Source organism: Podarcis filfolensis (genome assembly GCF_964270895.1).
Source record: "Podarcis filfolensis genome assembly, chromosome: 6".
Lineage (NCBI taxonomy): Eukaryota > Metazoa > Chordata > Lepidosauria > Squamata > Lacertidae > Podarcis > Podarcis filfolensis.
This window is the reverse complement of record NC_139609.1, coordinates 90,799,924-90,825,947: the sequence shown is the minus strand read 5'-3', so window position 1 is coordinate 90,825,947 and position 26,024 is coordinate 90,799,924. Positions and strand designations below refer to the sequence as shown.

Below are 26,024 nucleotides of genomic sequence, written 5' to 3'. Positions count from 1 at the left end.
AGAAAATCATGGGTTGCATCCACAGTGGTGCTGAGTAACATGTCCCATCAGCGCAGGAAATTGTCTTACATGAACTTCTGGAATTATAGATTTGGAAGGCAAACCAACGGTCATCTTGTCCAACCCCCTGCAATGCTGGATGTATACACATTACAATCCACAATATCACTTTGTGGCCAATTTTCACTGGAGGGTTATTCCACAAAGTCAGCTCCATGTGAGTCAAAGGGTCAAAGCATGCAATGCACCTAATGATCCCCAAGCATTTCTGGTTTATTATAAGTGAATGAGATATATATGGATATTATGGGACATCCATTTGTAAGAGCCGGGTCATCCACTGGTCATCTGCACTAACAACCTTGTCAACAGGGATGGAGAAACTGTGTCCCTCCAGACTGGTTGCTGCACCACAACTCCCATCATCCCTGACCATTGGCTTTCCTAACTGGGGCTGATGGGAGTTGTGGTCCAACAATATTTGGAGTACCACAGGCTCCCCATCCCTGAACTAGAGGATTCCATCCATCCACACCAGGTGAGCAGAGTAACCCTCTAGTTGAGATGTTCTGCTGGGAGAAACTAGCATGGGAAGGGAAAGAAGGAAACATTTTTTTATATATCAAACGAGCCTTAAAAATCATCCTCATTGTGGGGAAAATCTGGGCCAAAATGCCAGTTTATGTTTACTTTACAAGTGTATGAAAGAGTTTATTGTTGTTGTTTAGTCGTTTAGTCGTGTCCGACTCTTCGTGACCCCATGGACCAGAGCACGCCAGGCACTCCTGTCTTCCACTGCCTCCCGCAGTTTGGTCAAACTCATGTTGGTACCTTCAAGAACACTGTCCAACCATCTCGTCCTCTGTGTTCCCCTTCTCCTTGTGCCCTCCATCTTTCCCAACATCAGGGTCTTTTCCAGGGAGTCTTCTCTTCTCATGAGGTGGCCAAAGTATTGGAGCCTCAGCTTGACGATCTGTCCTTCCAGTGAGCACTCAGGGCTGATTTCCTTCAGAATGGATAGGTTTGATCTTCTTGCAGCCCATGGGACTCTCAAGAGTCTCCTCCAGCACCATAATTCAAAAGCAAAAAGCAAAAAGAGTTAAGACTCTCAAAAGGCTGAATTCCTAGATAGAACACCTCTGTGATGTCATTTCCCTTGAACTTCTGTGGCGGGAAACTCAGACAAAGGATTTTAATGCTTAGTATTTTCTCCTTGCCTCAGATTGTCCTCTTCTTCATCTGCCTGCTGATGAAGATGTCTGTGTCATTTGTTCTCTCCTGAGAGCAAACGCCATCTTAGGATATTTTACTATGCAGGAAGTAACATAAAAGTATCACTGCCTGCCTCGTATTCTTCACTGTACGTTGCTGAACCCTGGCAAGACTTACATGTAAGTAAACCTATTTTCTTATGCTTACTATAGTCTGTAGGAGGGAAAGAGGGTGAGTCCAGACTGCTGGGGCAATCCGGATAAGCATATTTAAGGCTAAGCAGCGTAGTCTCAAGTCTCCGTTTTACTCTGCAAAGGGATGGTAATATTTTAACCCAGAAAAAAGATCTAAACCTCACTCAAGGGAGAGTGGGAAGATAAATTAGGTTTGATATATCCTCTCCTACTTCTCAAAGTCCACCCAAAACTCATAACCCCTTCAAACAGTGCTAGTTTAATAAGCTCTACCACTGGCTATAGGGACGTGGGTGGTGCTGTGGGTTAAACCACAGAGCCTAGGACTTGCCAATCAGAAGGTCGGCAGTTCGAATCTCTGCGACGGGGTGAGTTCCTGTTGTTCGGTCGCAGCTCCTGCCAACCTAGAAGTTCGAAACCACACCAAAAGTGCAAGTAGATAAATAGGTACCACTCCGGCGGGAAGGTAAAGGGCGTTTCCATGCGCTGCTCTGGTTCGCCAGAAGCGGCTTAGTCATGCTGGCCACATGACCCGGAAGCTGTACGCCGGCTCCCTCGGCCAATAAAGCGAGATGAGCGCCGCAACCCCAGAGTTGGTCACGACTGGACCTAATGGTCAGGGGTCCCTTTACCTTTATGTGCTAACAGGAACCTTGGAGTGGAATCTAAGGGTGGAATGTCAGCAGCAGGATGTCAGATGCATCCTGTCATGTCCCCACCCCCACCCCTTTGCTCTGAGATGGTCTGGCACTGCCCACACTCCCTGTATCACCTTCCCACTTTGGCCAATATACAGCTATGAGCTGGGTCTTTACTGTGTATTTCACAACTCCCGCTGCCACATTTATTCCTGCTGCCACCGCAGATAACTCTCATCTGAACACTTCTCTCCTAACGTAGCCAAGAAGGAGTGTAATGCAACTGATTTATTAAAACCAAACACGGGTTTCAGGAGAACTTTGTGTGGGTTTCAAATGTTTCTATACCTTCTTTGTTACTTCATTCCAACCGAAACAATGACTATTGTTCCTATGATGCTAATCTAACCAACCCAACTTCATATCCACCAACCGTCACGGCCATCCTGCACATCTCAGCACCTGCAATTCCACCCTCCAAAACACAATTCCAGCTCTTTCCACTAGTCACCAAAACTCAACCGGTGCATCACTCACTGTCAGGACGCTTGTCAGCGGCTCCCGGCTGGTTGCCCAGGAAAGTATAAAGATAAGGGAAAGTTTCCTACCATCCTTTTTTTATTTCAGTCTTTACAGAGAGAGGGTATGGAACCCAGCCTCTTGAAATAATGACGTTGTCCTGAGTGAATCTCCACCCCCGTGTCTCCCTCTCCCTCATTCGTCATTCCCATCATCTCCTCTATGGGTGCTGACAAGTGCTCTCTGTCTTTGAGCTCTTTGCTCTCCTACTTTCACGGCTCGCCGGGTTCTGGGAGATGGAGGATCTGGAATGCTGCCTAATGACAATCTGTCAGCTATGTGTTGTTCTGGCTCTCCCATTATTTCCCAGCTTTCCCCCTCATGTGCCTCTGAGCTGCGACCTCCCGCATACCCCTGTTGTAAATCTAAACTGTCTTCCTCTTCCTCCTCCCTGGGAGGGTCAGGATGGGGTGGCAGTCTCCACCATTCCTCCTCTGCTCACTCCCTGACACTCACCTTCAAACCTTCACTCACCAGCCATCAGTCCAGACTCACTCTCTTCCCCATCTCACATACTTTAATTTTGCTAGTCTAAACATCATTATTACATTTTAACTGGAATGCATTTTAATTTAATACATGTGTATGTGACTTTGTATTCAAGCACTAGAACAGGGTCAGCAAACTTTTCCAGCAGGGGGCCAGTCCACTGTCCCTCAGGCCTTGTAGGGGGCCAGACTATATTTTGGGGAACAACATGAACAAATTCCTATGCCCCACAATTAACCCAAAGATGCATTTTAAATAAAAGCACACATTCTACTCATGTAAAAACACGATGATTCCTGGACCGTCTGCGGGCCGGATTTAGAAGGCGATTGGGCCGGATCTGGCCCCCGGGTCTTAATTTGCCTACCCATGCACTAGAACAGCCTTTCTCAACCTGTGGGTCCCCAGATGTTGTTGAACTACAACTCCCATCACCCCTAGCTAGCAAGGCCAGAGGGCACAAGGAGAAGGGGAAGACAGAGGACGAGGTGGTTGGACAGTGTTCTCGAAGCTACCAGCATGAGTTTGACCAAACTGCGGGAGGCAGTGGAAGACAGGAGGGCCTGGCACGCTCTGGTCCATGGGGTCACGAAGAGTCGGACACGACTAAAGGACTAAACAACAAAAGTAATGCTCCCCCTCCCTTTATCCCGCTTTTCAAAATGCATTTTTCTACAATGCCAGTAGATGTCAGCATGTGACTGCAGATATAGGGAGAGAGCTCTAGGCAGAGAATGAGAACAGCATTGAAAGCTGGTTTTACCCATCACTTTGTGAGTAGCTGATAAAGCATTTGCCTAAGGCTGCATGGATTTGAAACAGCAACTTTATTGCTGGCTGCATCACTGAGCCCCAAAAAGGATGAATTTCACTTCTACACAGCTATTAAAAGTATGGGAGCATTGCCTTCTTTTGCATCTGATCACTAAACACACACAAAGGGGGGGATTGATTTGGCCTTACAGCTGTCAATATCTTAGGAACATACAAACACAAAACCTTCTTTATATTGAATCAGACAAATGCTCTGTTTAGCAGAGTAGGGTCTACACTTTCTTTCCTAGCCCTGGGATAAAGGTAAAGGTAAAGGTACCCCTGACCATTAGGTCCAGTCATGGCCGACTCTGGGGTTGCGGCGCTCATCTTGCTTTATTGGCCGAGGGAGCCGGCGTACAGCTTCCGGGTCATGTGGCCAGCATGACAAAGCCGCTTGACAAAACCTTTTTTGAAATGACTGACAATATGGACTTAATTGACATTTGGAGAACAAAGAATCCCTTGGGTAGAGAGGGAACTTTCTTCTCTGAAGCCAAAATGACATGGACAAGAATTGACCAAATCTGGATAACTAGAGGACTGGCTCCTAAGACTCGAAAAGTGGAAATTTGCCCTAAAACTTGCTCCGACCATAATGCTGTGAAAATGGAGATGAAACTAACACCAACTGGTTCCTTCAGATGGAGGATGAATGACACCCTGTTTAGAGATGTAGAGGTTACTAAGAAGGCCGAAAAAACCTTGAGAGACTATTTTGAGATAAATATGAACACTACCATTGAAAAAAGAGTAATCTGGGACGCAAGCAAAGCAGTTATGAGGGTGTTTCTAATTCAACAGAATGCAATAAAGAAGAGAACTCAAAATGAGAAAAAAGACAAAATTTTGGAAAAAATAAAAGAGGGTGAGAAGAAGAAACTGAGAGCGAAACCAAAGTCACAAGACATTCTGAGAGAAATAAAGTTATATCAAGTTCAATATATGAAAATGATGAATCAGGAAATAGAATGGAAAATTAAACAGATGAGACAAAGGACATTTGAATCGGCCAATAAATGTGGAAAACTGTTAGCTTGGCAAATGAAAAAAAGACAAAAACTTAACACCATTACTAACTTGGAAGTGGAAGGAAAGAATATTCAGAATCCAGTGGAAATTAGAAAATGTTTCCAGAGGTACTTTAAACAGTTATATACACAAGGGCCACAGAAAGAGTTCGATATAGACCAATTCTTAAAAACAAATGGACTACAAAAAATCTCTCAAGAAAACAAGTTAATGTTGAACTATAAAATCACAGAACAGGAGGTGGAAGGTGCCATCCAGAATATGCAGTTGGGCAAATCTCCAGGGCCGGACGGCTTAACCTCAAAATACTATAGATCTCTGAAAGATTGGATAATTCAACCACTAAAGGAGGTTTGTAATGAAATTTTGGAGGGGGAAAAAGCGCCAGAGTCGTGGAAGGACGTTTATATTACACTTATACCGAAAACTGAGTCTGAAAAGACACAACTTAAGAACTACTGCCCCATATCCCTGCTTAACGTGGATTACAAAATTTTTGCAGACATTTTGGCTAAAAGACTAAGAAAAGTATTAGTGGAGGAGATACATAAAGACCAAGCTGGCTTTCTCCCGGGCAGACACTTGTCTGACAACATGAGAAATATAATTAATATTTCGGAAAAATTGCAAGTGAATATTAATACTAAAGCAGTTTTAATATTTGTAGATGCGGAGAAAGCCTTCAACAATATTTCTTGGAGTTTTATGAAGAAAAATCTTCAGGGGATGGGGGTTGGTCAAGGTTTTGAAAACGGTATAGGTGCAATTTACTCAGAACAAAAGGCCAAACTAATTGTTAACAATGTGGTGACAGAGGAATTTAAGATAGAGAAAGGGACATGACAAGGCTGCCCAATTTCCCCATTGCTCTTTATTTCGGTCCTGGAGGTTTTGCTAAATATGATCAGAAGGGACCGTTTGATTAAAGGTATACAGGTCGGAGCTAAACAGTACAAATTGAAAGCTTTTGCAGATGACTTAGTACTGACGTTACAGGAGCCAGAATCTAGTACTAAAAGAGTATTAGAATTGATTCAAGAATTTGGTCATGTGGCAGGATTTAAGTTGAACAAGTTAAAAACTAAGGTTCTTGAGAAAAACTTAACACCGATTGAGAAAGAGAGGTTTCAGAAGGAGACAGGTTTAACATTGGTTAAGAAAGTAAAATACCTGGGGGTTAACATGACCGCTAAGAACTTGAATTTATTTAAAGACAATTATGAGAAATGTTGGTCAGAAGTGAAAAAGGATCTAGAAATATGGTCAAATTTGAAGCTTTCCTTGTTAGGTCGAATTGCTGTTATAAAGATGAATGTATTGCCAAGAATGTTATTTTTGTTTCAATCATTGCAAATTTTGGACAAAATGGACTGTTTCAAGAAGTGGCAGAGAGACATTTCTAGATTTGTCTTGCAGGGCAAGAAGCCCAGAATAAAATTTAAAATATTAACTGATGTAAAGGAAAGAGGTGAATTCGCCCTGCCAGACCTTAAACTCTATTATGAATCAGCAGCATTCTGCTGGTTGAAAGAATGGCTGCTTCTTGAGAACACAGACATTTTGGATCTAGAAGGTTTTCATAACGTTTTTGGGTGGCATGCATATTTGTGGTATGACAAGGTTAAAGCACACAAAGCATTTAAAAACCATATTGTCAGGAAAGCATTGTTTAATGTCTGGATAAGATATAAGGACCTACTTGAAAATAAAACCCCAAGGTGGTTGTCACCGATGGAAGCAAAGGCCCAGAAAAAGCTCAATATGGAGGCCAAATGGCTGAAATATTGGGAAATTCTGGAACAAGAAGGAGACAAACTGAAATTGCAGAGTTTTGAGAAACTAAAAGATAAAGTGCGAGATTGGCTTCATTATTATCAAATAAGGGAGGCTTACAATTTGGATAAAAAAATTGGCTTCCAGGTGGAAAAATCAAAATTGGAAACAGAACTGCTAGATCCCAAAACTAAGATACTTTCAAGAATGTATAACTTGCTGTTGAAATAGAACACTCAGGATGAAACGGTTAAATCTGCTATGATTAAATGGGCACAAGATGTTGGACATAACATTATGTTTGCTGACTGGGAACAGTTGTGGACCACAGGTATGAAATTCACGGCATGTAATGCCTTAAGAGAGAATATTATGAAAATGATATACAGGTGGTACATGACACCAGTCAAGCTTGCAAAAATCTATCATTTGCCCGATAATAAATGTTGGAAATGTAAAGACAATGAAGGTACATTCTTTCACCTTTGGTGGACGTGCCCAAGGATTAAGGCTTTCTGGGAGATGATATATAATGAAATGAAAAAGGTATTTAAATATACCTTCTTGAAGAAACCAGAGGCCTTTCTCCTGGGCATGGTCGGCCAATTGGTGTTAAAGAAGGATAGAACTCTTTTTATGTACGCTACAACAGCAGCAAGAATACTTATTGCAAAGTATTGGAAGACACAAGATTTACCCACTCTGGAAGAATGGCAGATGAAAGTGATGGACTATATGGAATTGGCGGAAACGACTGGCAGAATCCGAGACCAGGGAGAAGAGTCGGTGGAAGAAGATTGGAAGAAATTTAAGGACTATTTACAGAAACACTGCAAAATTAATGAATGTTAAAATGATGTCGGAATGAAATGAAGCGGTTTTAGCAACAATGTTAAAAAGGAGTATGTAAAAATGATTTGTTAATAGATGAAAATATAAGGTTATAATATGTTAAGATAAAGAACTAAGATAAAAACAAAGAGGAAAAGGATTTGCTGAATCAACTACTCGAAATGGAATACAAAAAAGGGAGGTGTGAGGAGGTCAGGGAAACAAGTGAATGAAAGGCAAGACATTGAAAGATGGACTTATTTTTTACTGTTTTTTCTTTTTTCTTTTTTTTCTACTCTGTATTTTGTATTATTTGCTTTTTTTCTTTTTTTCTTATTATTTTTGCAATCTTTTTTTGAAATTTGAATAAAATATCATTTTTTAAAAAAAGACAAAGCCGCTTCTGGCGAACCAGAGCAGTGCACGGAAACGCCGTTTACCTTCCCGCCGGAGCGGTACCTATTTATCTACTTGCACTTTGAGGTGCTCTGGGATTAAGAGTCTCATGCTGTACCGCAGGGGTCGGCAACCTAAGGCCCATGGGCCACAAGCGGCCCACCGGGGTCATTTAACCGGCCCACGAGCCACCCCTGAACCGAGCCGCCTGCTTGGTGAGTCTCCGCCCGCTGCACTAAACTGGCACAGTGCGGTGCAGCGCGGGGACTTACTTCCGCGACGCCGGAAATCGCATCTGCACAGACGCAGATGCCGGAAATCATGTCTGAAGTGAAGGACATGAGGCAGGAGTTGATAATGCAGGTGAGCTGCGCACAGGTGAGCTGCATGCAAGCTGCAGGCCAGCTCTGTGGAGCCTCCTTTTATTGACACAAATATGCAAACCAGGCAGATACATTTTGGGCTGTGACCTTTACACGTCTTCCAGTCCCGAGATCGTGGGGTGGTACAAAGTTATTTTGGCATCTGTTTCCACCGCATCATTTTCCCTTACACAGTGTATGACGAAGGAGACAAAAGGTCTCAGAGACAAAGGTCACAGACAGGACACCGCAGACTACTGAGATCGCAAAAGGTTAGACAGAGGGCATGATGTTCAGACAGGTCACGTGTGCAGGCAGGCTGAGGCTGCCTGTGGGTGGGGAGTGTGCTCCCTCTGGACCCTGCGATCATCCCTACACATGTCTGCACAGACACTGTGCAAATTGCATCTGCACAGACACAGACACCGGAAATCGCGGGCATGCACACTCACACGTGAACACAATCCGGCCCACAGAGGGATCTCTGCTGGAGTGAACCAGGCGAGGTAAACCTTGCTGACCCCTGCTCTACCAACTAAGCTATCCAGCCTTACTTTCCCTCCCAGACAGGGAGGCCCATGCATTGGTAACCTCAAGGTTGGATTACTGCACCTTGCCCTATGTGGGGCTGCCCTTGGGTCTGGTTCAGAAGCTCCAGCTGGTGCAGACTGTGGCGGCCAGACTGCTGAAGGGGGTACCTGCCTGACAGCATGTGCTATCATTGCTAAACCATCTGCCCTGGCTGCTCATCTACTGCCAAGCCAGGTTCAAGATTCTTTGCATTAATTGACCGAGCCGTGAACAACTTAGCTCCAAGGAACCTCGGGAACCTGTTGAACCCTTAAATCTCAGCTCAGTCACTGAGATCATCTGCAGGAGTATCGCTGGCCATTCTGTTGACGGGGCTCGTCTGACAGCAACAAGAAACTGAGCTTTTACTGCCATCAACCCAGTATTGTGGAATACTCTGCCAATAGAGGTTCAGCAGGTGTTTTCTGTGCCAAGTTTCAAACACTTGTTCTATTCCTTCAGGCTTATGCAGGTGATTAAGAACACATATTTCCATAATAGTTCGCTGATTTCTGGTTTTAACATTTTAGTATGGGTTTTATTGCATGGTTTCATGTATAACTCTTGTAAACCACTCTGATATTTTTTTTTTTAATGAATAGTGGTCTATAAATAAAATAGATAAAAAAATAATGTTTGGGTACATTCATCAGAGGAAGCTCCAGCAAACTTTATTATTATTATTATTATTAAATATATACTTTTAAAATTTATACATTTCACTAATTTTATACATTTCACTAATTTTACAATCATTTCGATATTTCAAAACTTGACTTCCTTCCCCCTCTTCTGCAGTTCCTTAAATTTATTTTTAATATCTTCTGCATATCCGAATTAACGTAATTTGCTCATTTATTAATCTTCTTTTTTTAAAAAAAAACAACTTACAGGTTATTACAATAATCTAGCCAATGTTTTTGATCTGTTTACAATTTATCTGTAAATATTCAATAAGCCATTTCCATTCTTTCATAAAAAGTTTGTTATTTTGATTTCTTATTCTTTCGGCAAGTTTCGCCATTTCTGTATATATACCATAAGTTTTTGTATCCATTCTTCCTTTGCTGGGTCTTCTGCTTCTTTCCTGCTTCTTGAAACGGGTTTTATAGCTGTCAAGTGTTCAAAGCCAGTGGTGACCAGTGGGGTGGGAGGCAGAAAGCCCAGTGGTAGTGTCAGAGCTACCCTAGGTCCCAGCTCACAAAGGACCAACGCTGCTTCGTTGTTAAGTATAAAAGTCTTTATTGAAGTTCAGTTTCACTTCCAGAACCGCAGTGCGCAGCCCCACGTCCAAAGTCTCAGACCACTGATGCTCCGTCTGAGTCTCCTCCCCCTTGACACCAATTTAAGAGTCTAGCCTTGCTCCACCTTCTCCGCTGCTCCTTCCTCCTCTGGGTCCGCCTGCCCGCCGGGGTTCCGCCCTTTCTAGCCTCTTCTCCCGCTGATTCCCCTGAGCCTTCTCCCTCCCTCCGGCGGGCTTTAGGAGCTGGTTCCCCATCCGGGTCTCCTGCTGTTCCGTGCGCCTGCACATTTGAACTTGGCGCGCGCGCCCAGCCAGCAGCTTTCCTCCTGACCGTTCCACTGCTGCTGTCACTGCTTCCCCCATCGGGGGGGCTAGCTGCAACTGACCTCCCCTCCGTTGGAGGCGTGGTCAGCCCTGACTCCCTCTCTGGAGGAGACACTGCTCCTGACACATGTGACTCCTCCCCCCCACTACGCTCTGGTGGGGAAACTGGTCCTGATCCTCCACTGCTGCTTTGGGGTTCCCCTCTGGCTCCTTGTTTCTGGTGCGTCCCCCCTGGCACCCCCCTTGCCCTGACCATCGGCGCCCCCTTCTGGGAATCTTCTGATTCGCTGGAGAAGCTCATGGAATCTCTCGGGCCACTGTCATACTCCCCTACGCTGCCCTCGGATTCTTCCCCTTCGCTCTCCCAATCCTCTCTCCCCAGTGCTCCTGCTCCTGATTCCCTGACATCCATCCCCCCCCTCGAAGCCCCCCCTTCCCCCCTCCCCCTCTTCGGGTGTGGGTTCCGGGTGCTCCAGTCCAGTGGGTGTGAGTGCGGGATACCATTCTTCCCCCCTGGTGTGTAGCCGGTCCACTGGATCCGGCCCAACCGCAACGGGCTCGTCGACGTCGATTTCCTCTGCTTCCATCTCTCTGCTGATGTGCTCGAATCCAGGATCCTCCCCCAACACGTCCATGTCCTCCCCTCCCCCGGGTACCTCTGGTGAGACTGCTTGCAAAGGTCCCCGCAGCAACTCCCTGCGCCACCCCACCTCCGGTTGAGTGTCCCACCAATAGGAGCGGTCTGTGGCAAACCCTGAGAGAGACCCCTCCGAGGAGCTAGTGTCCGGCGTCGTCTCTTCAGCTGATGAAAAACCCTGGAACGTACTGGCTGACAGAGTGGGTGTGAAGAGCCAGTCGTCGAAATACTCTGGCGGCATAGGTCTGTGTGGGAAGAGTGCATGGAACTCGTCTTTAAGATAGTGCTCCTCCACGGCATAGCACGGTACCCACCTGTTAGCGCTGGCTGGGGTACCTTCCCTGGCGAGGAGGTATTCCACCCCCTCTTCCCCCCACCTCGAGTCCAAAATCTCCGTGACCTCGTTGAGTGGCGTCGCCCTCCGTGACCCCTCCCTCTTCGGAGATTCGTTAAGTGGGTCTGGCGCGTTCCCTGTCGCCTGAAACCTGTGGGGTTCCCTGTAGGGTGTGAGCACTGACCTATGAAAGACTGGGTGCATTCTGGAGCCCTCCGGGAGTGTCAACCGGAAGGCCACTGGATTGATTTGCGCCGCGACCTGGTAAGGTCCCAGCTGCTTGTGCTTGAGCTTCCTCTTAGCTAGCGTCCTGGCCGGCACTGCCTGGGCTGCTAACCAGACCCAGTCCCCCACCCGGATGTCCTCCCCAACCCTCCTGTGCTTGTCTGCCTGCATTTTGTAGGCGTGTTTCGCCAGTTCCAATTGCCTGCGGAGTTGCTCGTGGACCTCCTGTAACTCTGCTGCTAAGTGCTCTGCTCCCCTTGGCTCCCCCTCCCCCTTCGTCTCTAACCCCGGGAAAGTTCTGGGATGCCGCCCATTATTGGCGAAGAACGGTGTCACTCCTGTAGACCCGTGCTTCGTGTTGTTGTAGGCAAACTCGGCCAGCGGTAGGTAGTCCACCCAGGTCGAGGGTTGTTGATTGGCGTAGCATCGCAGGTACTGCTGCATGATGGCGTTGACCCTCTCCGCTTGTCCGTTGGTCTGCGGGTGTCGTGCCGACGCTAAGTTGATTTTGACGTTCAGGATGCCCAGCAGCTTCTGCCAGAAGCTCGAGATGAATTGGCGACCCCGGTCGGACAGGATGGACCGCGGCAGGCCGTGAGCTTTGAACACGTGGTCTATGAACAGCTTGGCGGTCTGTTCCGCTGTGGCCACCTTCGCGCACGGAATAAAGTGCGCCATCTTGGTGAACATGTCTACGACCACGAGCACCGCTGTTTTGCCTTGCGAGCTGGGCAGATCTGTGACAAAGTCCAGGGCCACTTTCTCCCACGGTTCGAGCGGCGTCTGCAGGGGTTCTAGTAGACCCGCCGGCTTCCTGTGTACTGGCTTGGCCCTTTGGCAGGTGTCACACCTGGAGACGTAATCCGCGACTTCTCCCCTCACCTTGGGCCACCAAAAGTCTCTGGTTACTAATTCCGCCGTCTTGTCCTTGCCGAAGTGCCCAGCGCTGGGCACGTCGTGTAGCTGCTGCAACACTTTCGCGCGGAGGTCGTCTCCGGGCACGTAGAGAGCCCCTCTGCGGATGAGCAGTCCGTCTCGTATCTGGAACTCGTCGTCCTTCGCTGTGCCTTTTCGCACCTCCTCCATCTTGGATTGTGCGAACGAATCCGTCTGCAGCGCTCGACGCACCGCGTCCAGGTCCACGGCAGCTGAAGCGCACGCCCACGCTTTCGGTGCGAAAATGTGCTTGGCCGCCACCGGCGCCGCTTCCTCGAGATACTGCGGCTTCCTGGATAGTGCATCCGCCATGACGTTGTTGTCTCCCGGGATGTATTCTATCCGGAAATCGAAATCCGCAAAGAACTCCGCCCAGCGAATGTGTCTCTGGTTCAGGAACCGCGGCGTGCGCCAGTACTCCAGGTTCTTATGGTCCGTGCAGACTTGCACTGTGTGTCTGGCTCCGACGAGGAAGTGCCACCACGCCTTGAAAGCTGCATGAATGGCCAGCAACTCCCTGTCCCAGATGGTGTAGTTCTGTTCCGCCTTGCTGAGTTTCCTGGAGTAGAATGCGCACGGCCTCCATTCCCCTTGCGGATCTTGCTGCAACAGGACGGCCCCCACCGCTCTGTCCGAGGCGTCCGTCTCAACCCTCATTGGTCTGCTGGGGTTTACATGTAGCAGCTGTTCTTCGGACGCGAAGAGACGCTTGAGTCTCCGAAAGGACTGCTCCGCCTGGTCCGTCCAGGTGAACTTCTTCTTCTTGGAGCTGAGGGTGTCCGTGATGGCCGCCGTCTCCTTCGCGAACCCTTTGATGAACTTGCGATAAAAGTTGGCGAAGCCGACGAACTTCTGGACCTCCTTCCGATTGCGCGGGCTCTTCCAGTCCAACACCGCGCGGACCTTGGTGCTGTCCATGGCGAGTCCCTTGTCGGACAGCTTGTAGCCCAGGAAATCCACCTCCGTCATGTCGAACTGGCACTTCTCTAATTTGGCGTAAAGTCTGTGCTCCCGTAGCCTCTGCAGGACCTCCTTGACGTCCCTCTCGTGAGCCTCCTGCGATTCCGAGAAGACCAGGATGTCGTCCAGGAAGCAAACGCACTTCTTGTAGAGGAGTCCCGCTAACACGTGATGCATGAAAGCTTGGAAGGTATGGGAGCCATTTTGCAGACCAAAAGGCATTACGCGATATTCATAGGTGCCTAAAGGTGTAAACATGGCTGTCTTCCACTCATCGCCCTCCCGCATGCGTATAAGGTTGTACGCCCCTCGTAGATCCAACTTGGTGAAGATCCGTCCCTTCCTCACCGTCGCGAGCAGGTCGTCGATCTTGGGCATGGGGAATGCTGCGGGCTTTGTTTTGGAATTTATGAGCCTATAATCAACTATGAGCCTGCGTTGGGGCGTGTCCTTCTTCTTCACGAAAAACACGGGACTGCCCCCCACTGCTTTAGATTCTTGGATGAACCCCCGCTTCAAGTTGTGATCTATGAACTCCCTGAGTTCTTGCAGTTCGTCTTCAGACATGGAATACAGTTTCCCAGTCGGCAGCGTCGCTCCCGGCAGGAGGTCAATCTTGCAGTCGTAAGGCCTGTGGGGAGGCAGGTTATCCGCTTCCCTCTCGCAGAAGACCTCCAAAAACTCCTTGTACTTGTTGGGTACCGCTTGCACCATGCCTAGGTGTAACTGCGGTTCATCCTCTTGCCCCTCCTCCTCCTGGCGGGTCTGGATGCAGTGTTCTGCGCAGTAGGAGGAGCAGAAGGTCAATTGCCGCTGGTACCATGCTAATGCCGGGCTGTGCCTATCCAGCCAACTCATACCCAACACTATGGGCGTGTCTGACAGGTGGGTGACGTTGAAGCTGATGACTTCGCGGTGGTTTCCAATATGCATCACCATCGGTGGTGTTTGCTGTACCACCTCTCCTCCAAGTAGCTTCCTGCCATCGACCGTGACGACGTTTAGGGGCATCGTGGCTGGCATGAGTGCTATGCGATGTTGCTTGATAAAGTCCACTCCTATAAAGTCTGCGTTGCTCCCAGAGTCAATGGTTATTGGTACTTGCATGGTGTGCCCAGTGGGCAACTGGAGCGATGCGGTGAGTTGCACCACTGGTTTGGGTGGGAGGGGGTCTGTGGGCTGTAAAATCTCTGGGGACTGCTTCACTGACTTGCCTGGTTGGGCCCCAGTGGCTCTGTTTCCAACCAGGCGTCTTCTTCCCCCTGCGGCTGCTTCGGCTGCTGACTTGTTCCCTTTACTGTTGCTGAGGCTGCAGTGTGCTTCTGGAGCCTCTGGGGACACTCTTTGGCCATGTGCTGAGCACTGTCGCAGATGTAGCACTTCCTGGTCCCTCTAGGAGCCTTCGCCTTGACTGCTCCCGGTGTTTGGGCTCTGCTGGCAGTCTGAGCCCTGGCACCACCAATCTCCATCGGCTCTTCTCCCCTTCCCAAAGGAGGCATGGACAGCGCCCGCCCCGCCTCTCTGGGAAAGAAAGGGGTTGTCCTGGCTGGGCTGCTTGCCTTACGTCCTTCCTCCCTGCCCCAAGGGCGTCCTTCCAGGCGCACACCAATCGCCAACGCTCTTTGGGCAACTTCTTGGGTACTTTGCGGTCGTTCCCCTCTTGCCAGCTCATCTTTCACCTCTCCACTTAGCCCCTCCCAGAACAGGTCTCTGACAGCAATAGAGTCCTTCTCCCAGCCCAGCACGTTCAATAAGGCAAAAAAGCGTGAGTGATATTGTCTCACCGTCGCTTTCCCTTGCTGTAGCCCATGCATTTCCCTCCGAGCAACATCTACATCTACCGTAGATTTAAAGCAAGCGTCCATAGCTTTGATAAATGCATCGGAATCTTTGAGGGCGGGGTCTTCTTCGCGCCACAAATTCTGCAGCCACGCTTTTGCTTCCCCATGCAAATGAGTGATTATGAAGCCCACTTTCTCTTCCTCATCTCTAAAGTCCTTCCGAAGCAAATTGAGTGCGTAAACCACGTCAGCTCTGAAGTTAGGGTATTGCTGCAGGTTCCCATCGAAGTGGGCTACTAGGCTGCCCCCCCTCTTCCCGAGGCCAACTCCCTCCGGTTTGGGTCCTGGCAGCCCCTCTTTCCCCCAACGGTCCCACCTTGCCTGCAGATCCCGGCAGAGCGCTACTGCTTCTTCTTCTCTTTTCCTGGACGCTGCTACTTCTGCGTAAAGCGTCGTCACTGCTTCTTGCAGTTCTTTCACCTGGCTCTCTGTAGCCATCTTTGCCTATCTTCGTGAGCTTGCAAAACACCAAGTCTTGCCCCTCGCTGCACCAACTCATGCTGCGAGGTTTTTAAAGGGGACGGAGCATACTGTCAGAGCTACCCTAGGTCCCAGCTCACAAAGGACCAACGCTGCTTCATTGTTAAGTATAAAAGTCTTTATTGAAGTTCAGTTTCACTTCCAGAACCGCAGCGCGCAGCCCCACGTCCAAAGTCTCAGACCACTGATGCTCCGTCTGAGTCTCCTCCCCCTTGACACCAATTTAAGAGTCTAGCCTTGCTCCACCTTCTCCGCTGCTCCTTCCTCCTCTGGGTCCGCCTGCCCGCCGGGGTTCCGCCCTTTCTAGCCTCTTCTCCCGCTGATTCCCCTGAGCCTTCTCCCTCCCTCCGGCGGGCTTTAGGAGCTGGTTCCCCATCCGGGTCTCCTGCTGTTCCGTGCGCCTGCACATTTGAACTTGGCGCGCGCGCCCAGCCAGCAGCTTTCCTCCTGACCGTTCCACTGCTGCTGTCACTGCTTCCCCCATCGGGGGGGGGGCTAGCTGCAACTGACCTCCCCTCCGTTGGAGGCGTGGTCAGCCCTGACTCCCTCTCTGGAGGAGACACTGCTCCTGACACATGTGACTCCTCCCCCCCACTACGCTCTGGTGGGGAAACTGGTCCTGATCCTCCACTGCTGCTTTGGGGTTCCCCTCTGGCTCCTTGTTTCTGGTGCGTCCCCCCTGGCACCCCCCTTGCCCTGACCATCGGCGCCCCCTTCTGGGAATCTTCTGATTCGCTGGAGAAGCTCATGGAATCTCTCGGGCCACTGTCATACTCCCCTACGCTGCCCTCGGATTCTTCCCCTTCGCTCTCCCAATCCTCTCCCCAGTGCTCCTGCTCCTGATTCCCTGACAGGTAGCTAAAATTGAAGCCAATGATAGGTGGGTTGGACTAGATGACCCTCAGAGTCCCTTCCAACTCTACCATTCTATGATTCCATATCCATTTCTTTGTTTGGGCCCTGCTTCTTGGGAGCAAAGCAATGACAAACCTAGACAGCATCTTAAAAAGCAGAGACATCACCTTGCCAACAAAGGTCCGTATAGTTAAAGCTATGGTTTTCCCAGTAGTGATGTACGGAAGTGAGAGCTGGACCATCAAGAAGGCTGATCGACGAAGAATTGATGCTTTTGAATTATGGTGCTGGAGGAGACTCTTGAGAGTCCCATGGACTGCAAGATCAACCCTATCCATTCTGAAGGAAAGCAGCCCTGAGTGCTCACTGGAAGGACAGATCTTGAAGCTGAGGCTCCAATACTTTGGCCACCTCATGTGAAGAGAAGACTCCCTGGAAAAGACCCTGATGTTGGGAATGATGGAGGGCACAAGGAGAAGGGGATGACAGAGGACGAGATGGTTGGACAGTGTTCTCGAAGCTACCAGCATGAGTTTGACCAAACTGCGGGAGGCAGTGGAAGACAGGAGTGCCTGGGGTGCTCTGGTCCATGGGGTCACGAAGAGTCGAACACGACTAAACAACAACAGCAACAGCCTCCCTGCTGAGTTCTGCAAGGGGGAAAACTGAACCTAAGGAGGAGGAAGCTGAGAGCCAGGGCCACCCCCTAGTCCAGTTTTAAGTAAGATAGCAGGTGGACATATATTTCTAAGACCCACTTTATAGCTGTGATTCTAAGCTGTTTTAAACTCTCTTTAACTCTGTGTTTTAATTGTTGTAACCCACCTGTAATGGGAATTGGGGTTGCTTGTGCGTAGATTCCAAACTGCTCCCAGCTGTTGGGGTAGCTAAACCTTTCCCTGATTTGACAGCCCTTACAAGGCGACTGTCTCAGTCACTGGCAGCATCCGTCAGTGGGCGTTCCCTAAACTTCTTCCAACATAAAAGCTGTTTGACGCCAAGTCTCCTCCTAGCCTCTCTGCGCGGAAGTCTCCTGCGCAGAGTGGGCGTGGCCAGCGGAGGTCCTGGGCTCTCCCCGCTGGACCCTGTGGAAGGGTCTTGGAGCCCTCTCTCCGAAGACCTTCCCTCCTACCCTTCTTTCCTGGTGTCACGCCTATTTCCTTCCCCAATGGAAGTATTCTCCCTCTCCCTGCTGGTCCCTTCTCCTGCATCATCGGAGAGCCCTACCTCCGCTCTGAGCTCCGATGTCAGTTCCCTGACACCACCTTAGGACCTACAGGTGAGGACAAGGAGCTTTTAGGGCAACAAGCTTCATCCAAATGGCACAACAAGTGTACCCAGTTTAAATATATGAACAGACCTGTCCCAATTTAAAAACAAAGATGCCAAGCCAAAGCTTTAAGGCTGCCAGCTGAGCTCCGTTCTCAAAAGAGCACCGTCCCATTTCCCAAAGTACAGCTGAATTAGGAACTATCTTGGGATCTTGTAGGAATGACAACTTGTACATAATTTGGCACAGATGATGCTCCCCCTAAACCAAATAGCAGTTCCATAAATAAACTGGGAGGTTATCCTAGCATTAAAAACTTTTAATAGCTGCAAGGACATACAAAACCCCTTTGGTGTAAAAGGAAACAAAAACCCTGCAGTGTAGTTTGAATTTCCTGGGAAGCAAAGGATCTGCGAGTGGTTCATGATATAGTATGATGAAATGACACCTCCCAATTATTGGAAGCTTTAAACTTATCCCATAATTTGGGCATCCCAAATGGTTGGACAGTGTTGTCGAAGCTCCCAGCATGAGTTTGACCAAACTTCAGGAGGCAATGGAAGACAGGAGTGCCTGGCGTGCTCTGGTCCATGGGGTCACGAAGAGTCGGACATGACTAAACGACTAAACAACAAACTCGCTTATGCTGGGAAAACTTTTCTAGAATTCTTTAACTTCCCATAATTGATCTTCAGTCAGTTGTGGTTAAAGGTAAAAGGTAAAAGTACCCCTGACCATTAGGTCCAGTCGTGACCGACTCTGGGGTTGTGGCGCTCATCTTGCTTTATTGGCCGAGGGAGCTGGCATACAGCTTCCGGGTCATGTGGCCAGCATGACAAAGCCGCTTCTGGCGAACCAGAGCAGCGCACGGAAACGCCGTTTACCTTCCCGCTGGAGTGGTACCTATTTATCTACTTGCACTGATGTGCTTTCGAACTGCTAGGTTGGCAGGAGCAGGGACCGAGCAACGGGAGCTCACCCCGTTGCGGGGATTTGAACCGCCGACCTTCTGGTTGGCAAGCCCTAGGCTCTGTGGTTTAGATGACAGCGCCACCCACATCCCCTTCAATTGTGGTTACAATAGATTAAATAATTTTGTGTGCGTGTGTGTGTGTTAAGGGTTGCTAGGAACTGCTGCTCTATGATGAGTGAACTACAGAGCCCAGAATTATCTAAGAGTAAGAAAATGCTTGGAAGGGACAGTGTGTACACAGCCTTAGATAATAAATGTTTTAATTCAAGTCTAGAAGAGAAAAAGCAGTTATATCACCAGCATAAAGGAGGATACAATTATTTTCTATTTCCTAGATTGGATAGGTGCCCATCGGGAAGTGGATGGATTCCTAAGGATGTCCCTGCCTTGAAGTCTTAACGGGAAGCCCAATGGGAGAATGAAATCACCATCCCAAGTAGTATTTGTCATTCCCTGCAGAGAAGGCCAGGCCCTACAGAGTAAAGCGGTCATTTCAGACAACAGTTGCGGGGAGGAGGGAGAGTGGAGTGTTGGAGGAGTCATAGTGAGATGGAAAACAGAGTTGTGTGTGTCATGCTATTCGCCTTCAATGGGGGTCAAATCTGGCTGAGCTTTGTGCAGAAGGGTGTCATCCTGTGCTTTGTCTCAAGCAGCAAAATGTCTTGGGTTGGCCCTGCCTGAGCAATGCGGCTTGGCTCACTTACTTGAGCCATGCGGCGCAATTTGAGCATTGCAGTGCGACGCGCTTGCTCTCTGTGTACACAGAAGTAAAGGAGGACGCCACAAGCCGTACAACCGAACAATGTTATATGGTGACCCAGTTTGCGTCTTGGTGGGCCTCTCAAAAGCTGCTGCATGGATGGTCTCGGAATTGTGCTAAATGTTTTCTCAGCCCCTTCTAAATCTGTGTTACCGTTGATTCTCTGTTACGGCCACAAATGTCACACTTTTCCAAAGAAGGTAAAACTGTCAAATTGCATCGAGGCAGCTAAGAGCCGACTGACTTTGCAAAGGTCTGTTTCAATTTAGATCTCAGTGAAAGCCAGGAGTCAACAAAAAGGCATGAATTAAATGGGAGCAGACAAGGCCCCTGCTTCAGAAGTTCCTCTCCAACAACCAACCACCATCACTAAGCCTCTCCTAAATCGAGATGATCTTGCCAGCTCTCCAGCATTGCTCACTTCCAGTTCCTTCATATGTATCATGAAGATAGTTAGAAAAAGACTTTTCAGTATGGAGCTCAGATTCCCCCAAACTCTCATATTTCTTTTTTCCTTCCACCCCTCCATGGTTTCCAGTATCAAACTTTTTCTGCTGCAACATATATTTTCTCTATTTTTCTTGAAATAATCCATTTTCACCTAAGTTTTTAATACATTACAAGCATTACTCAATTCCTGCCAAGGTCTTTAATTGTCTACAGTGTTGTATTTTTTCCCCATTCCTTATTAAAGCTTCTATCTTTCCCAGTCATTTTCACCTTTTCAGCGTAGTCCATCATCTTCATCAACCATTTGTCTCTGGTCGGGACTTCATCTTCTTTCCATCTCTGGGCTAGTAGCATCTGGCTGCTGTCATCACATACATAAATAATTGTTTCTGCTTCTTTGGTGTCTCTGCATCTAAAATTCCTAATAAAAAAGCTTCTGGTTTTTTCACAAATGTTATTTTAAACATTATTTTCAACTCATTATGTATCATTTCCCAGAATGCTTTTGTTATCTTGCACATCCACCACATCAAACTCTCATATTTCTGTTACTCAAACTATTGCAGGCACTGAAGAATTGACGCTTTTGAATTATGTTGCTGGAGGAGACTCTTGAGAGTCCCATGGACTGCAAGAAGATCAAACCTATTCATTCTGAAGGAAACCAGCCCTTCCCAGTGGGAAGGACAGATCCTGAAGCTGAGGTTCCAATACTTTGGCCACCTCATGAGAAGAGACGACTCCCTGGAAAAGACCCTGATGTTGGGATAGATTGAGGGCACAAGGAGAAGGGGAGGACAGAGGACGAGATGGCTGGATAGTGTTATCGAAGCTACGAACATGAGTTTGACCAAACTGCGGGAGGCAGTGGAAGACAGAAGTGCCTGGCGTGCTCTGGTCCATAGGGTCACGAAGAGTCGGACATGACTAAACAACAACAAATCATTTTCCTTGCAATTCTTCGAGATAGAGCAGAATCCAGTGGGAAGTTATCCAGTTCAACCACAGTGCATTTCAATGGAGATGCATAGGAGAAACTCTTGCCCTCCTTCTCCTACTTTTGATGTCAGCTACCAAAGGGAGGTCATGCTTTTCCATCCCAGTGACAAATGTTACAGGAAACCTTCCAGGGTGACTCTTAGCTTTGTACAGTAGGCTACATTCTAAGGGCACACCTTTCTATTCTCCATCCAGGGAAGAGTGAGTCACAATCAGATATTTCAAAAACACTCAAGGATGTGAACCAGGGCCAATAGAGGCATGGCTACGGGGAGACCTGAGGACCAGGCAGAGGCTTGGAGGGCCATATTTGGCTCCCTGGCCAGATGTTCACCCTGCATGACAGTCAACGTCTGAAATTTAGCAAACGCCAACGTTGTCCCCTTGTTCTCTGAACACAGCCACAAAATAGACCCTTAACCAAACCAGCTTTGGAGCCAGCATAGCAAGACACCTTCCTTTGACTGCAATAGATGAGGAAGTCATTACAAAACACCTGCCCTCTCAGACCCCACCTAGACTGCAGTAAAAGGGCTTAGGAAGTGTGGTAGCTTTGCTACAGGAAACCACTACAAATCCAGGATGCGGAAGCTAGACTGGTGACTGGGAGTGGCCGCCAGGACCATATAACACTGGCCCTGAAAGACCTACATTGGCTCCCAGTACGTTTCTGAGCCCAATTCAAAGTGTTGGTGCTGACCTTTAAAGCCCTAAACAGCTTCGGCCCTGTTTACCTAAAGAATTGTCTCCTCTCCCATCATTAAGCCCGGAAACTGAGGTCCAGCTCCAAGGGTCTTCCGGTGGTTCCTTCACTGAGAGAAGTGAAGTTACAAGGAACTAAGCAGAGGGCCTTTTCGGTAGTGGCACTTACCTTGTGGAACGCCCTCCCACAACTTTTAGAAGACATCTGAAGACAGCTCTGTATTGGGAGATTTTTAATGTTTGATGCTTTATTATGTTTTTATGTGTGTGGGAAGCTGCCCAGAGTTGTTTTGTTGTGATGTTGTTGTTAGGATATTGACAAGCTGGAATGTGTGCAAAGGAGAGCAACCAAAATGATTAAGGATTTGAAAACCAAGCCTTATAAGGAATGTTTGAGAGAGTTGGCTATGTTTAGCTTGGATAAGAGAAGACAGAGATTAAAGCCATCTTCAAACACCAGAAGGGCTGTCACATGGAAGAGAGAGTAAGTTTGTTTTCTCCTCCTCTGGAGGGAAGGATTCGAACCAATGGCTTCAAGTTACAAGAAAGGAGATTCTGACTAAACATCAGGAAGGACTTTCTGACAGTAAGAACTGTTCGACAATGGAAGGATCTCCCTCAGGAGGTTGTGGACTCTCCTTCCTTGGAGGTTTTTAAGCAGAGAAGCTGGATGGCCATCTGTCATGGATGCTTTGGTGAGATTCCTGCATTGCAAGGGGTTGGACTAGATGATGCTTGGGGTCCCTTCCAATTCCACTGTTCTATTATTCTGTTTTTCATATTCCTATACAGTGGTACCTCGGGTTAAGAACTTAATTCGTTCTGGAGGTCTGTTCTTAACCTGAAACTGTTCTTAACCTGAAGCACCACTTTAGCTAATGGGGCCTCCCGCTGCGTCGCCACACGATATCTGTTCTCATCCTGAAGCAAAGTTCTTAACCCGAGGTAATATTTCTGGGTTAGCGGAGTCTGTAACCTGAAGCGTATGTAACCCGAGGTACCACTGTACTAGTTTACCTAAAAAGAGATCATGGGTTCACTGACCAGGCCAGTAAAATGCTACCTGGGTTTGTCATTCTAATTAAGCTGTAGGGTATTTAAAGAAATACAGTAAAAAGAAAAAAAAGCTCAGGAAAGCTCTTGGCTGCGGGTCGCAATTCTCCACCGAGACAGGGTGATCCCTGCTTAGCGCAAGGAAGGCGAGTCTTCAGTTTCTGGGATGCGGCTAAATGGCACTCCTCCTTGACCAGACACTTTTGCCTTCTCTTTTCCTGATGATTTTAAAATGCCATTAATTAAGCAGATCGCTCTGATTGGACGGCTGCTGAGTCCCGGCGGGCCCCTCGCTGCCATATAATGGGCAACTTGGGCAATGATTAATATCCCGCCCCCGGTCAGGGCACCGCGCGGTGCCAGCTGGCTCCGGAACGAGCGAGCGCATCCAACAGGAGTAGCCTTTCTCTCTGTTAGGAGAGGGACAGCAGAAAGCGCCACGAGCCGCCGCCGCCGCCCCAAGCTAGGCAGAGAAGTGGGGAGGCGAAGCGGAGAGAGACACCCCACTCCCGCAGCAACCACCCAAACACTCCGGTTTGGATCCAAGAGGGAATCGGGCGAAGCGAGAGCGCCGCGAAGCCCCCGGCTCCGGATCCCAGACGGCAGCAGGAAGGAAGAGGGAAGCGTGCGTCCGGAGCGCAGGAGCGGTGCGCACAGATTACAAAGGCGATCAGCACCCGATCCCGGGAGAAGACCTCAGCACCTAGACGATCCTCGAGTGGGGCACAAAGCCATCCCTGGAAGGGGCGTGCAGGACTCTCCCTGCCCCGAGGTGAGGCACGGAAAAGCGAAGGGGGCGCACGTCTTCTTCGCCCATCCCGGCGCAAGAGCGCACGCCCCGGGGTCCCGTAAGAGGGCCGCGGGGCTCCGAACGGAGCAAAGCGGGCACCCTCCTGCTCTTCTTCTTCGCGCAAAGGGGCGCACGTAGCTTCCCTCCGGTCCCCGGCCGGCTCGGCGCTGTGGAGAGAGCTCCGACGGGCGGCGGCGCCGATGAGCGTGGCTCCGGGCGCGCAGCTCTTCGCCGGCTCGGCGGAGCTGCCGGAGAAAGCCATGGCCGAACTCAAGTCCTTGGGCGGAGAGTCGTACCTGGCTCTGGCGCAGAGCTACAATCAGACGGCGTTCGCCTACGGCGCCGTGCGAGGCGGCGAGGCCGGGCGCGGGTACCCCGGCGGCGCGGGCGGCCTGGACTTCCATGCCGCGCAGTTGGGGAAGTCGGCGGAGAGCAGCGGCGAGCAGAGCTGCGACGAGGACGACGCCTTCGACGGCGCCAAGGAGGGCAGCCCGGCGTTTGAGCGCGACGGCAAGCTGAAGGCGCCCGGTGCCCTCGGGGGGACCAAGAAGCCCAAGGAGCAGCGCTCGCTGCGCCTCAGCATCAACGCCCGCGAGCGGCGCAGGATGCACGACCTGAACGACGCCCTGGACGGCCTGCGCTCCGTCATTCCTTACGCGCACAGCCCGTCGGTGCGCAAGCTCTCCAAAATCGCCACGCTCCTCCTGGCCAAGAACTACATCCTGATGCAGGCGCAGGCCCTGGAAGAGATGCGGCGCCTCGTGGCCTACCTCAACCAAGGCCAGACGCTCAGCACGCCCATCCCGGCCGCGCTGGCCCCCTTCGGACAGTCGGCCGCCGTCTACCCTTTCACGGGCGCTGCTTTGACCAGCTGCCCCGAGAAATGCACTGCTTTCCCCGGGGCCACCTCTGGCCTTTGCAAACACTGCAACGAAAAACCTTGATGTAGCCGTTTGACCTTAGAACACACTCCAAAAAAAAACCCCCACCCGACTCCCCTTTTCGCTCCATCAGTCCCGCCTTCTTGCCATGAGTTAAGTTGCAATTTTTTTGCTTTCAGCTGCTTTCCCGGCTTCTTTTGCTTTCCATCGTCTCCCCTGTGAAAATAATCCGGATTCTCCTTCCTCACCTCTCCATGCACACACGCAAACCATGGTTTAATCATTTCACCTTCTTCCCCAAACTCTCTGTAGATTTTTCCCCCTTTCCTCTCTCAGATCTGTCATGGATTAATTTTGTGCATAACTTTTTATTGCTACTATTATTATTATTATTATTCTCGTTTTGAGGCTGCCTTAAGCCAGGCTTTGAAATATGTCTCTATACCTAGAGTAAAAGAGAAGGGGAGGTTTTGGAAAGGAAACTGCAGTGAGAGTCTCTCTGGAATGAACCGACTTGTGTACAAACTATGCAATGTTTACAGAATGCAAAAGTTACGAAAAATGGAAAATACCCTCCAGATATAATTGGCAGTATCTGTACAATCAAACATTCAAATGACACCTGATCTTTCTTTTTTTTTTTCATTTTCATTTTGGGTGCCGCTTGTGAAATTCAAGAACGCTTCTTAATGGGTTGGTCAACTTATTTATACACACACACATATTTTTAAGCATTGAACCCATTCTTGGACTTTTGACTACAGTCTTTCTATTGTACGCTGTTGCCTGCTCTCTCTCTCTCGCTCGCTCTTTCGCTCTTTCTCTTTTTTGCCTGTTTCTGAACTTTGGCAGGACCACTTTTCAAAGTCGGCCACACATCTTGGTAAACAAGGAAACTAAAAATTCATTGAGCTTATTTATATGTATTTATAATAAATAAAAAGGACATCAACTAACTTGGGTTCTGTCCTAAATCTCTCAGAAGGTCAGTTTGCTAAGCAAACCAATCCTAAAAAGAGACATGGATGGCACTGAACTGAGTAAATCTTGCACCCTCCTCCTCCTAAATACCGAGGGCATAACCTGGCCAGATTTAAGCCCTCTTGTTGATTTCAATGGGAGACAATTAAAACGAAGAGTTGATTCTTCCACTGAAAACAAAGAAAGTTATACCTGTGCATGCTTACACCCAAGTAAATCCCATTGAACTGTGGAGGACTGGCGGTCTCTTGAGTGAACAGTCATGTAAAATTGTCTGTGTGATTGCATAAATTTGGATTGTGCAATTTTTTTCCTGGTAGTTGGTAGTAAGTTTTGCTGATTTTAAGTGAAGCTTTACTGCAAGGAAAAGATGTTTTGAATTGGAGTGGGACAGATTTAGGGGGTGGAATGGGACTGAGGATTCTTAACCCCCTTCTCCTT

General features: G+C 48.7%; 1 protein-coding gene across 1 annotated transcript; it reads left to right on the top strand.

Annotated features, from left to right (window-relative positions):
• Positions 1-23,131: 23,131 nt before the first annotated feature.
• BHLHE23 (basic helix-loop-helix family member e23) lies at positions 23,132-25,508 on the top strand. Its single transcript, XM_083619169.1, has one exon. It carries the CDS (start codon positions 23,922-23,924, stop codon positions 24,663-24,665), a length of 744 nt encoding a protein of 247 aa, XP_083475295.1. The 5' UTR covers positions 23,132-23,921; the 3' UTR covers positions 24,666-25,508.
• Positions 25,509-26,024: the final 516 nt, after the last annotated feature.

Coding starts and splice junctions, on each gene's coding strand:
- BHLHE23 (XM_083619169.1), top strand. CDS start 23,922: ATGAGCGTGGCTCCGGGCGCGCAGCTCTTCGCCGGCTCGGCGGAGCTG.